This window comes from Peromyscus leucopus, chromosome 22 (assembly GCF_004664715.2).
Source record: "Peromyscus leucopus breed LL Stock chromosome 22, UCI_PerLeu_2.1, whole genome shotgun sequence".
Lineage (NCBI taxonomy): Eukaryota > Metazoa > Chordata > Mammalia > Rodentia > Cricetidae > Peromyscus > Peromyscus leucopus.
The window spans coordinates 21690233-21704431 of NC_051081.1; the positions used below are offsets into that span (position 1 = coordinate 21690233).

At 47.8% G+C, this 14199-nt stretch overlaps 1 protein-coding gene across 3 annotated transcripts in view; it reads right to left on the reverse strand.

Moving 5' to 3' along the window:
* Nucleotides 1-14199, reverse strand: part of LOC119086439 (fibronectin type III domain-containing protein 4-like) — a 24368-nt gene continuing 10169 nt past the window's right edge. The window contains exons 2-7 of one of the 3 annotated variants that reach the window (XM_037197981.1): nt 12766-12875; nt 11805-11919; nt 11544-11645; nt 8369-8444; nt 6712-6823; nt 1-608 (exon numbers count right to left, since the gene is read on the reverse strand). In XM_037197981.1, coding sequence (XP_037053876.1) covers nt 6756-6823; nt 8369-8444; nt 11544-11645; nt 11805-11919; nt 12766-12824 — 420 coding nt within the window. In that variant the 5' untranslated portion in view covers nt 12825-12875 and the 3' untranslated portion in view covers nt 1-608; nt 6712-6755. Of the gene's footprint in view, nt 609-3872; nt 5775-6711; nt 6824-7018; nt 7807-8368; nt 8445-11543; nt 11646-11804; nt 11920-12765; nt 12876-14199 lie in introns of those variants that run through there. The other 2 variants (XM_037197980.1, XR_005089731.1) reach the window with 2 other exon arrangements.

Sequence of the window (14199 nt, forward strand, 5' to 3'; positions counted from 1 at the left end):
TCCTCCCGTTCCTTTTATTTTTGTGCCCAGATCACAACCCCCAGAGAGACCACCGAAGACGAGCTTACCAGAATGCAAAGGCAAGGCTTTATTGGGGAGCAATACAAGTCTAGGCAGGGACCCTGTCAAGCCATCAACACAGTGGAGGCTGGAGGAGGTGCCCGCCCCTCGGCAAGCTCAGTTTTTAAAGGTAAAAACCACAAGGTTACATCAGTTAGAGGTGCTAGTACAGGTACAATTCTGATTGGCTCACTTCTAGGTGGTTGCCCATCATCATTTCTCATTGACTGCCCTCAGGTGGGGACATTTCTGTGGTCAAACTGTTACTCTGGAAAGCAGAGTTGGAACATTCGTGGTTAAACAGTCATCACCGAATGAATACCTTGTGACTCTGTACTTTGCACTTTCTAATTCCTGGAATCTGGGTCGACTGGTTCCAGTAACTCAAGGCCTGTACCTAAAATGGAGAAAGCTTGGGCCTTATTTCTAAGATGGAGGCATTTTGGTCTCACAATTTTTTTTCCGTCTCCGTTTTCGATCCTTCCTCTAGGATAGGGTTTTGAGAATGGGCAAAAATGAAAGTCCCGGTATTGTCAGCCGCCTTCACACTGTGGAAATATAGCATGGCACACGTTTCCTAGAAGTGTCACCCACCTTCCTTCCATTTGAAGTAGTTGCCCGCGAGAGCTTCCTGTCTAGGCACAAGGGGAAGTCATCTCTTTGTGGATGAGGTTCAGAGGTCCCTGGCACTCACTCGTGTGCTTGTGATTTGCTAGACCCCGGGACCCACAGCCTTTAAGCCACAGAGAAGCACCAGGATCGTGGGAGCTAAGAAGTCAGTGAGGTTTTCTGGGGACATTTTTGAAATTGTGTAGACGGTGCTGAGAAAGGTGTTTTGTGTCTGCACTTTGGAACATCACAGCCACCAGCCAGGTATGGCTTTTGGGCATTTGAGATGTGGCTAGTGCAACTGAAAAACTGAATTATAAATTTTATTTAATTTTAATTGACTTAAATTTCAGTAGCCATCTGTAGCTAGTGGCTCCTGGATTGGACAGTGCAGGTATAATCCTAGTGCGGGGAAGGAAAACCTGGCTTGCAATAAAAATGGAACATGTGATTCACTAAGTGGTAGTCCTGCAACCCCCCTCCTCCACATCAGATATGTGCTCATAATTAATTTGACAAACTTGGGAAGGAAAATAAAAACAACTGTAAGGAACCTTTATATTTTCAAGCTACTTAATTGTGGCACTGATTTATTATTTTGTGTAGTCAATGTGCTAAGTTTTTCCATGGCTAATACAAAAGAAAGGATTCCTGTTCACCTTGGACCTCCCTGATGAATTCCTTCATTTAGATAACATTTCTTAAATTTCCGCTCTGTGGCGGCTGTGTAGTAGGTTGGGCATACAGGCATGGGAAACAGAACGAGATGGGTGAGCATGGCAACACAGTCAATGTAATAAGAAAAAATACAGTTTTGAGGTAGGGTCTCAGTATTTGGAAACTCAGTGTGAAGCCTAGGCTGGCCTATAACTTGCAATCATCCTGCATCTGCCTCCTAAGTGCTGGGATTACATACCTGTGCCACCACACACTTGGCTTTTGTTTGAGACAGGGTTTCTCCCTGTGGCTTAGGCTGATCAGAACTGACTGTGTAGCCCAGACTGAACTTGAACTTTTGCATTCCTCTGCCCTCAGCCTTCCCAGTGCTGGGATTACAGCCATCTCAGCAGCCCCACAAAGGAGCTTCTTTACTGTTCTTCCTTTAGCGTGATGAAGATGATTCTCATGGCTCATACTGTGATGAACTGGCTAGATGATACTGGGGTGGGACTGGGTCGTGATCCAAGAAGGAAGCTCTGACACAGAGTAGGTGTGTGATTACACTTTCTCAATGATCACTGAACCGATTGACAATATGGCTCATAGACAGGGTTGCCTAGGAGAAGGAGGGTTGTGCCAATGGGAATTGCAGGTGAGCATCTTGCAGTCTCACTGTCTTTTTGTGGTTTGTGGTGCGTGATGATTTCTGAGAAATTGAGGGATCATGTGAAACATGTATGAATCTAACATAGGCTTCTTCCCTGTGCTCAGAGTTGCTCCAGTACCTTCACCAGCATCATGGGATATCTGTACTATGTTAGAAAATGTGGCAAAGAGGCAGCCGAGCTGGAGAAGTTGACCCTGAAATGTCACCACTGTGGAAAACCATACAGGTCAAAGGCTGGGCTTGTGCATCACATGAGGTCAGAGCATGGGCCTGTGAGTATTGATTCTTCTCAAGACATTGAGGATGTGTGCTGTGCCTGGCACTCCTCCTTGTATCTTCTGTGGATCCTGCTTCCTCATTTGTGACCTGTTTACTCTTTGAAGGCTTTTGTTGTCTCTTCCGTGGAGGGGTGTGAGAGTGAGAGTGAGAGAGTATGATGCACTTATGTCTTAGTTACCAAGGCAACTTACAAGCAAGTGTTTAATTGGGCTCATGGTTCCAGAGGGTCAGAGTTCATCATGGCAGAGCAGCTAAGAGCTCAGATCTTGATTTACAAGTAGCAGGAGAGAGAGGGAGAGAGAGAGAGAGAGAGAGAGAGAGAGAGAGAGAGAGAGAGAGAGAGAGAACTGGGAACAGCAAGAATCCTTTGAAATTCCAAAGTCCACCCCAGTGACACACCTCCTCCAACAAGGCCACACCTCCTAACCTTCCCAAACAGTTCCATCAACTGGAGACCAAGCATTCAAACATCAGAGCATATGGGGCCATTCTCATTCAAACCACCACAACATATGTGTGTTTGCCTGTGTGTAGGCACACATGTATTTGCAGGTGCACATGCATGTAGGTGTGCTTGTGTGAAGGTCTGCAGTCGACCTTGACTGTCTTCCTTGATCACATATTTATTTATTGAGGTGGGTTCTCTTGCTGAATGAGCTCAGCAGTTCTGGATAGTCTAGATAGCCAGTTTGCCCTTGTCTCTACCTCCTAAGTGCTGGGGTTCCCAGTGGCTGCTGTGCCTACCCAGCTTTTCTGTGGGTGCTGGGGGTACAAACTCCAACCCTCATGCTTGCATGACAAGAACTTTATCCGTCGACCATCTCCCCAAACCCTAGTTATTGTATTAATTTTTCCTAGATTTATTTTATATGCATGAATATTTTCCCTGCATGTGTATATATGCACCACATGAGTGCCTAGTGCCCATGGAAGTCAGAAGAGGGTGTCACATCCTCTGGAACTGGAGTTAAGGATGGTTGTGAGCCACCTTGTGGGTGCTGGGAATCGAATCCAGGTCCTCTGCAAGAGCAACAAGTGCTCCTAACTTCTGAGCCATCTTTCCTGTGGGGTGTTTACCCACCAGCTCCACAGTTCCCCAGAGTTTTCTTGAGTGTGAGCAGCAGGAAATATTAGATAGAAGGATTTATTGTGGAGAATCTTGCAGAGATAAACAGATAGAAAATAAAAGATAGCCTTGAGAGGGCCTGGAACCTATTCCAACGGGGCCCGACTGTCTCTGCCCCAGGGTTTTTATAGAGACGCCAAGGGGTGGAACAAAAGACCTCCTCCCCCAGCACAGCCAAGTGCAGACCATCTCAGACACCTGCACTCAGGCCGGTGGTCCTAATCATCCTCTATGCAGATCTGCTGGGTAAAGCCACGAGGAACCTGAATGTGGGCTCCCACACTTTCCAACCCCTATTACTATATTTTTTAAACTAAAACATTCCCTCCTATTTAGAGTTTTAGATTTTTTTGTTGGAATGTGTCTGTTCTTCATTTTCGTTTTCTTGACTCCGTTTTTATGTTACATTTTCACTTGTCTGTGTGCTCGTGTGTGTGTGTGTGTGTGTGTGTGTGTGTGTGTGTGTGTGTGCATGTAGATATTTGTTTGTGTGCAGGTGCATGTGGGTGTGCAGATGTGAAGGCCAGAGGACAACCTCAGGTGTCACCCCTCAGTAGCTGTCCCCTGTTTTATTGAGACATTGGCCTAGGTCTGCCAGGCTGCTAGGCTTGCCAGACAGCCAGCCAGCCCCAGAGGTCCTCCTGCCTCGGCTCCTCCAGTGGTGTGCACCACCACACCTGTCTTCTCAATGTGGGCTTTGGGGATCAACCTTAATGGACTGAGCTATCTCCTCCTGCCTTACTCTTTGTGCGGTGGGGGAATATGTGTGTGGATGTGTTTGTGTGTGTGTACACATACATGTGTAGGTGTGCATGCACATGTGTGAGCATGCATGTTGAAGTCAGAGGTCTGCATTGAGTGTCTTTTCTCAGTTTTGCTCCACCTTATTTTTAAAGGTAGAGTCTCCCAATGACTCTGGGACTTGCCCTGTTAGCTAGACTGGCTGGCCAGTGAACTCCGAGGCTCTGCCTGTCTTTACCCCTGTGTACTAGTGTCATAGACTTTATCCTGCTAAGAAGGGCATCGTGTGTAATCACTGGCTGTAACTGAAGCCACTTTGTTTTCACTGGCTCACTCTTGCAGGTCTTTTCCCCAGAATCAGGACAGACAGACTATTTGAAGGAGATGAGTCTGGAAGCAAAGGACGGAGGCCGAGTTCAGCAGCGTTCTGCCAAGATGGCTGTGTGCCATCTGCAGGAGCTGGCCTCTGCTGAGCTGACCAAGGAATGGCCAAAGAGGAAGGTGCTCCAGGACCTGGTACCCGATGACCAGAAGGTAAGGTCACGTGTCGCGGCCACTCGATATTTTATAGATGTTTCCCTGTATGGATTTGTGTGGCATTCTCTCAAGCTTAGGTTGAAGGCTATATGGTTTTTATAGGAATACTACCAGACAGTGTTGACCTTCTTGATGCACGGAGTCAGAAGGTACATGGTACTGATGTAATCAGCAAAAAGTTTCTGTGGTGCTAACTGATCAGTTGGCAAGCGTGTGTCTTCTGGGTAACTCAGTGATAAAATTACACTGGTCCCTTAATTAGTGCATAGTTGGAGTAGAGGCCAAGCCTGCACAAAGGTCTCTGTCTTATACTCTACCCGCTTTGGTCAGCATTCATTGATGAACCTTTCCTGTGGTAAGTGTAACTGTGGTGCTACTTAATGACCGACTTTCACTTATTTCATAGCTTTTGTAGTCATTCATTGAAACTGTACTGTGGGAAAAATATATTACTATCAGCAAAGTCTTCCTTCATAATTCATGAGGAATTAGTTGTACAAAACCTCACAAAGGATGGCATTCTATGGACGATCAAACATCTTATGGATGCTCAAACACCTTATACCAAATGGTATGGTATTTGCCTAGAATCTGTGCACACTTCCTGTCTACTTTAAATCGTTTCTAGATTAACTAGCTGATACAAAGTAAATGTTTTACAAGTGTTACTGAACCATGTGTGGTGGTGGACAGAGCACTGGGGAGACCAAGCTGGAGAGCATGCATGTTAAAGACCAGCCTTGGCTACATCATGAGACTCTGTGCTGGAAAGACAGACAAAGTAATTGTTATACTGTATTAGTTAGGACAAGAATAGTATCTGAAAATTACATTAACACACACACACACACACACACACACACACACACAGTCTTTATATATTTTTTTAAAATTCTATTGTATTTATGGGGAGGGGTGCATATGGGTGTCAGAGGACAACTTGAAGAAGGGTCTGTTCTTCCCTTACATCACGTGAATCCCATGGATTAAACTTAGGTCATCAGGAAAGTGCCTTTCCTCATCCGTCCCGCCAGCCCCATACGCAGTCTTCATGAGTTGCAGTTGGTTGACTCGGCAAATGTGGAGTCTTTAGCTCTGCATAGAGACTCACTCTATTAGATACTTAGTTTACACTATAGGTTCTAATTCATCACTAGTAGTATTTAGCTTTCTGCTCCAATCGACCCAGATTGGAGTATCAGAGGTATGTCAAGTAGACTCCTGAGTCTTTTGATGTTCCTAAGCACTTCTTTACTTTTAGAAAACATATTTATTACTGGGTGTGGTGGTACATGCCTTTAACCCCAGTGCTCTGGAGGCAGAGTCAGGTGGATCTCTGAGTTCGAGGCCAGCCTGGTCTACAGAGTGAGTTCCAGGACAGCCAGGGCTACACAGAGAAACCCTGTATTGAAAAACACAAAACAACGAAACAAAAACTTATTTATGTGTGTGAGTGTTTGTCTACATGTATATACACGCATCACATGCATGCCTGGTATCTGCAGAGGCCAGAAGACATCAGATCCCCTAGGATTTGAGTTACAAATGGTTGTAAATCACAGGTGCTGGGAACTGAACCCCATTCCTCTGGAAAAGCAGCCAGAGCTCTTAACTTCTGAGCCATCTCTCCAACCCATACTTTTTAAAAATAATAATAATAATAAAAACACCCTAGGATACTGAAAGATTAGCTTGTATTTTCCCTGCCCCACTCCTGAAATTAACCATTTTTATAAGATATGCTGGTTCCTGTCAAGAGAATATATTTAGACTATATGGTAGAAGATACGGGTGCTAAGTGAATTCATTCCTACTTGGCTTTCATTGCTTCTGGGTCCTGCCAGTGCAGAGCTATGCTGTATATATGTAGGTGTTCATAGGCCCACATAAAGCCCATATTTAATTATACACATGGGGAGCGGGGGTGGAGGGGGTGGGGAGGAGGTTGAGATTATCAGTTTGTTTTCTGTTGCAGTAATATAACACCATGACTAAGGTAACTTAGAGAAGAAGTCGTTTCTTTTGGGCTTACCGTTCCAGAGGGCTAAGAGTCCATCACTGTCATGGCATGGTGGATCAGGGAGGCGTGGCATCAGGATCAGCTGGGAGCTCACATCTCAAACCCCAAGCAGCAAACAGAGCCCCTGGAAATGACGCATGACTTTTGAAACCTTGAAGCCCACCCCAGTGACATCCTTCTTCTAATAAGGCCATAACCTCCTAAGCCTATGGAATCACCATAGAAACCAAGTATTCAAATGCCTGAGAAGATGAGGGACATCTCAAACTACTACTACTATTGTGCACACACAGGATTATGTGATCATAAGACACGATACCTTAAATTCCAGTCCAACATGACCAGTTTCCTTCCAGCCTTCCTTCCTATCCATCGCTCCTGTCCAGCAGTGGGAAATCTGTCAGTGCTGCTCAAATTGCATAAACATCAGGTTGTTTTGGAGTTGTGTGTACATGCCGCTCAAGTGGCAGATGTCCTACCCAGAGGGTCGCCTTGTGCCTAGTGGTGTTTTGGGGGGACACCAGGCCCTCTTTGGGAGCTAGTGAATTTTCCTCCAGATGCCTTCTGGAAATCCTGAGGACATCTGAGTGGGCTCTCATCAGGTGACCTACAGTCAGAATTCCAAAACTGCCACCCTGATGAAACAAGTCAGCACTGGGTGTGTGGCTGTGTGTCCGTAGAGGACATCTTGAGGGCAGAGCATAGTCTTCGGGATGGGTTAACAAGAGTGATGGGTCCATGTGCTGGAAGGCCTTGGGTGTTTCCTCTTGGGTTGTTCATGGTGATCATGTGTGTCCTGGCCTCTGACTCACTCTCAGCCTGCAGAAGAAAGGCCGATTGTATCTAGTTGGCTGGTGGACCCTCGGCATCATTGCCATCATGGATGGAGTGGAGTGCATCCACACCTTTGGTGCTGGTAAGTCCTAGTCCTGATGCTCTTTCCAAGTATCCCAGCCAATTGGTCGGCTATCAAAGCGTTTTTCTGCAGACCCCGAGGTTCTCCAGTGCCCTCCATAAAGAGGCATGTCAATCAAATGCTTTTTCCATTTGAAGAACCAAATTCCACCTCGCCCTTGACCTCTCGGCTCCCACCTCAGTGCTTGGACTATAGCTCCCCCCCCCGCAGATTACCACTCACCCTGCGTCCCACTTTCCGACCCCATGACAGCCCCTACAGCAGAGCCTTAGTCCTATCTCCCAAAGCCCGCCATTCTTTTCTCTCTGATCTTAAGTGTCCCAGATTTCCAAGACGTCCGTGGCTTTCTCACTGGTGATCACAATGGCATGTTTAACCAGAAGGCAGAGCTCACCAACCAGGTTGGAAGAGGACAGGCCTTGGGAAGTTTTGGGACTCATTGGTGTTCAGAGGGCAGTGTAGGAGTGGAGCCTGGGGGTGAGGGAGGATGAGGGGATAAGCAGTCAATGTAGGTCAGAGGTCACGGAGCCTCAAAGCAGTGAGTACGGAAGACTCTGGATTGACCCTCCAACACTTGGCTTTAGTTCACCTTGGTAAAATGCTACCATTTTGAACACTGACTTTTTTTTCCAAGTGAAGTCAGAAGGGCTGCATTAGATGTCCCCTAAGGTCCCCTCAGTCAAGTCTGTGCTCTTGAGTGTCCTGCTGGGAGGAACTCGCCTATCTTCTTCTCTCCCAGGGTCCCCAGTTCACCTTCTCCCAGGATGACTTCCTGACTTCCATCTTGCCATCCCTCATGGAAATTGACACTGTGGTCTTCATTTTTACCCTGTATGGGAGACAAGATGGGAATAGGGGGTTGGAAGCCACGGTGGTTTAGAGGAGCTGCCGTTTTGAGTCTCAGGGTGCCTCGTCAGAGGAGGATGTCTCAGGGATTCTATGGTTGTGATAAAACACCATGACCAAAAGCAACTTGGGTAAGGAAGGGTGTTTTTTTTTGTTGTTTTTGTTTTGTTTTTTTTTTGTTTTTTTTGTTTGTTTGTTTGTTTTTAACCTTACAGTTTATAAGTCTATCACTGAGGGCCTTCAGGGCGGGAACCTGGAGACAGGAACCAGAGCAGAAGCCATGGACGAACGCTACTTTCTGTCTTGCTCCTCATAACTTGCCCAGTCTGCCTTCTTATGGCACTCAGGACCACCAGCCCAGGGCTAGCACCGTCCATAGGGAGCTGGGCCCATCAATAACCAATCAAGAAAATGGGCCACAGGCTTTCCCACAGGGCAATCTGGTGGGGACATTTTCTCAACAGAAGTTCCCTTTTCCCACATGATTCTGGCTTGGGTCAGGTTGACACAAAACTACCCAACACAGAGGGACAGAGTGAGCGTCCCGGCAGGTCCCCAGGGTGGCAGGAAGAACAGCTTCCTAGCCCGGCCTTTTAACTCAGGTGCCTCCTGTCCCATGCAGATAACCTCACAGAGGTCCAGGCGTTGGTGGAGCAGGTGAGAGAGAAGACCGTGAACATCCGGGCCCTGGCGCACAGCACTGTGGGACAGTCCTGGCCAGTGAGTGTCCAGCAATGGGGAGAAGATCTGGGAGTGGTCCAACCAGGCCTTCTGGAGCACACCACCCGTTTATCTCTTCCTCCTCAGGCCCCTCTAAAGAGGCTCTTTCCCTCCATCATCGGCATCACGTGGCCGCGTCTTTGATTATGAAGGGAGCTACATCCAGGTAGGTGGGGTGAGAAGGTAATGCCTGCAGAGGGGAGTCCAAAATAAACCCCAAAGCTAGATGGGAAGGAGCCTAAATATCTGTTTGTCTTCTTTCCTCCCCAAGCTGGGCAAATTCTCAAATGATCAGGTCTCGTATCAGAGTTGCCAAGGCAACAGGGTTCAATTCTTTTAGGAATGTAGGGAAAGGGCGAGGCGGGCCACCAATCACCACAGGCTCATTTGTTCTCTGGGACAGGTTAACTGTTGATGCTGAGGTCATTACCACCACCCGAAAGCATTTCTTTTGCACGGTACACTATCATTATTATTGAAACTATTCCTTCTGGAAGCTTCCAGATTTGACGAGACAGAGCCAGCACACAGCCTCACTGAACCCAGAGCTCTTACATAACTGTCTCTCCTTAGTGGGAAATCCACTCCCTTTGTCTTTTGTTCTAAATGGCGTTCCTGTGTCTTATCCCTACTTCTTGGGCAAGTTTCCCATGCTCATGTTCTCTTCCGACATTGCCTGGTTTTGAAGACGCCTTCTCTGATTAACTTTATATCGTCTTGGCCCTCTATGACACTTACAGTCACAATGCTTAATATAAATATAACCCTTTATACCATAATGAATATTTCATATATATTATCTCAGCTCTTATAGCAGTCTCCTAAGGCACGTGTGTTCAGTTTCGCCATCTCTCCAGCCCCTTATTTCTGTTTTCTTTCTCCTTTCTTTTTTGGTTTTTTTTGTTTTTTCGAGACAGGGTTTCTTTGTGTAGCCCTAGCTGTCCAGGAACTCACTCTGTAATCCAGGCTGGCCTTGAACTCACAGAGATCTGCCTGCCTCTGCCTCCTGAGTCCTGGGATTAAAGGTGTGCACCAGTATGCCCAGCTATTTCTGCTTCTAATGTAGTGACATTTTATTTACAGTTTGTCTGTATTCAGATCTATTAGTTTTTTTCCCTTGTGGTTTTCAATCTTTCCTTGGGCTGGCTTCTTCTCTCCATATGGAATTGTCTGAAGAAAAGGTTTCCATTGGGACTTTATCATACTTTGCTTTTGGCTGCTATGATAAAACACTGACCAGAAGCAACTTGGGAAGATTAAGACTCTTCCAAGTTACACTTGACAGTCTATCATTTCGGGGAGTCGGGGCAGGAGCTCAAACAGGAAGCAGGAGCCGAGGCGGGACCATGGGGGAAAACTGCGTCCTGGCTTATCCTCCATGGCTTGCTCAGTTTTCCTTCTTCTTAAATTTTCTACTATATTTCACTATTTGTGTGTGTGTGTGTGTGTATGTGTGTATGAGTATTGTGAGTGTGTGTATGTGTATGTGTGCGTGTGAGAGACAGAGACAGAGACAGAGACAGAGGGAGGGAGTTGCCTCTCTTCTTCTATCTTGTGGATCCAGGGGATTGAACTTAGGTTGTCAGCGGGCACCTCTACCCACTGGGCAACCCCACCAGCCCTCAGCCTGCTTTCCCATACAACCCACAACCACTTGCCCAGAGGTGGCACCACTCACCAGAGTGGGCTGGGCCCTCCCCCATCAGTCATCAACCAGGAAAATGCCATATAGACATGCCCATGGGCCAGTCTGATGGAGGCAGTTCCTCATTTGAGGTCTCATCTTCCTGGGTGACTCTAGTGTGTGTCAAGTTGACATAAACCAGCACAGACTTGTTGATCTTTGGTTGTAGGAATATTTTTGCTAGTGTAACGGTTTTCACGTTTTAAAAAATAATTTGTTTTTATTTTATGTGCATTAGTGTTTTGCCTGCATGTATGTCTGTGTGAGGGTGTCAGATCTTGGAGTTACAAACAGTTGCTATGTGAGTGCTGGGAATTGAACTCAGGTCCTCTGGGAGAGCAGTCCGTGCTCTTAACCACTGAGTCATCTCACAGACCCTGGTCTTCGTTTTTAATTTGGAACATTTTGCTCTACTCACCCATTCTTTGCCACATTTATTTCATCCATTTTTTTTCCCTAGCACATCTGAAAGATAAGTGAAGCCATCTTATACTTCACAGTGTGCCAGGCAGAGTGGCACACGCCTGTAACCCTAGCACTTCCGGGGCAGAAGCAGAATCAGGAAGAGTTCAAGGCCATCCCCAGCTACATAAGGAGTTTGAGGTCACTCTTAGTTACATGAAACCCTGTCTCAACAAACAAACAAAATCACACCAATCACTGACCGATGCTCCTGACCTGCACCCTGTAGTCACGATATTCAGCCAGGCCTGGAAGAGCACAGGCCCTGGTGGTGGTGTTCACCTCCCTGATCACACGCTGCCCAGGGCTGTTCTGTCCCTGCAAGGAGATGAAGAGAAAGGAGAGCAACCTAGCCCCAGTCCCTGACCATCATGCTTAACTTGGGACCTCGTAACATCCCAAGGAGTAGTGTGGAGGTGACTGGAGGGATGTTCAGAGATCCAAGGGCACGGGTTGGGGAAACAGGGCGATTCATACTTGCTGGGAAATGATGTAGCCAATGAGAGTGTTGCCTTCTGGGACGTCCCAGGACACAGTGGCTGAGTTGGCTCTGAGGTGAGTGGCGTCACATTCACAGGAGAGGGAGGTCGGTCTTGGGGGGTGCCAGGGTGTTAACAGGTTAAGAGGTTTCACCTCCACACTAGCTCTGACGGACCCCCACTGCGAGCGTCCTCTTCACTCATCTGCTCGCACAAAGCCCAGGTCACAGCTGACCAGCAGGAGGACCGTGGACTCAGATATGGGGAAAGGGGCATCAAAGAAGCCATGGTTTCCACCGAGTTCGCCGAGGGGCCCGGAGGAGGCACGAGTTGAGGGCGTCAGGAGCTGCCCAGAACGCAAGCGGGATGCAGCAGCTCTCCCAGGCTGCCCACAGCCCATTTCCCGCCTCCGCATAACCCTGGTGCCCACCCCAGCCCCACCCTCGTGGTCCGTCAGGCCTCAGGGCCTGTTCGGTGCCCAAGGGCGGCCCGTCGCCGAAGTGGCGCTGGTCCTACCCCATCCCGACGCGGGCCTGCCAAGGCGGGCAGCGCCAGCCAAGCTGCGGGTCTGCGGGGCGGGGGGAAGGGGGGCAGCGTTCCCAAGGGCCGCACGACCTCTGTCCCTGAGCAGGGGGCTTTGCTGGGGAGGCCTGGCAGCTGGCTTGCGTCCCCGGTGCAGAGGACAGAGCGGTGGCCGAAACTGGCCCCCTGCAGCGGGATGTGATCATCCCGGCCAGCCAGCCGCCGCCTTCTGTAGAGAGCTGGCCCGGCGCGCTCCGCTGCAGCCCCGCTGGGATGCTCGGGCCCGCCCCGCCCCACTGGGGTTCGCCGTGGTCATCCTCCCCCACCCCACCCAGCCCTGTTCTCTCGGAGCTCCTCCCACGACCCTCCCCGTGGCGGCCTGCTGGGCCCCTATCCCTTCATCCTCCCTGCCCTAGTTGATGAACTGACCAGGGTACCTGGACAGGTGCAGGTGCCAGGGATTCGGGCACCTGAGAGAGCCCCGTCTTCCCGGCATGAAATTAGCCAAGTTGGGAGGAGGCGTTCCATCTCCGGATGCAGGAGGGGGCTAAGAGGAGAGGAGAACGAGTGGTGGAGATGATAATTGTTTTAACAATCTCTTGGAGACTGTGTCAGCCTTTTACGTCTCTTTCCCATTCATGATCTGATTTGATTCCGTTCTCTTTTTCATTCGTTCTTTCATTTATTCAGCAAATATTTACTGATCATCTTCTGTGTGCCTGGCATTATGAGAGCTGGAGACGACTTCGAAAGAATGCTGGGAGGATAGGAGCAATTAAAAAGTTTCTCTCTCTCTCTCTCTCTCTCTCTCTCTCTCCTCTCTCTCTCTCTCTCTCTCTCTCTCTCTCTCTCTCTCTCTCTCTCCCTGCTGCCTGTTGATCCAGATATAGAACTCTCAGCTATCTTTCCAGCTGCATGTCTGCCCATGTGCCACCATGCTTCCCACCATGGCAATAATGGACTAAACCTCTGAACTGCAAGCCAGCCCCAATTAAATGTTTTCCTTTGTAAGTGTTGCTATGGTCATGGTGTCTCTTCGCAGCAATAGAAACTCTGACTAAGACAGGGTCCTTTTCTGTATATTAAGCCAAAATAAAGAAATGGTGAGAGCTGATTGGATGATTAAAAAAAAAATGGTATGTACTCACTCATAGTGGATTCTAGATATAAAATAAAGAACAATCAGACCACAACCCATAGAACCATAGAAGCTATATATATAGCATGGAGGTCCCTAGGATGACTGTGGCATATAATAAATTTCAGTTTTACTCAATTATTGAAAAAAAATAGCCAAATGAATGGAAACACATGAACTATGAACCAAAGGCTGAGGGGCCCCCAGCTGGATCAGGCCCTCTGAATAGGTGAGACAGTTGATGGCTGATCAGTTTGGAGGCAACTAGGCAGTGGACCAAGTCCTGTGCTCATTGCATGAGTTGGCTGTTTGAAACTGAGCTTATGCAGGGACGCTTGGCTCAGTCTGGGAGGAGGGACTGGACCTCCTGGACTGAGTCTACCAGGTTGATCGCAGTCCTCGGGGAGGACTTGTCCTGGAGGAGGTGGGAATGGAGGGTAGGCTGGGGTAAGGGAGGGGGTGGCAGGGGGAGAATAGGGGAACCCATGGCTGATATGTAGAACTGAATGATATTGTAAAATAATATATATATATATGTATATGTATATATATATATATATATATATATATATATATATATAAAATTGAGAGATTGGTAACACCCGGTGTTGTTGGGAGTGTGGGAAAATGGACTGGACAGTTCTGATTTTGTTTTGTTTTGTTATTAAATTATTTTATTTGAATGGGTATTTTGCCTGCATGTATGTCTGTATAACACGTGTGTGGCCTTCAG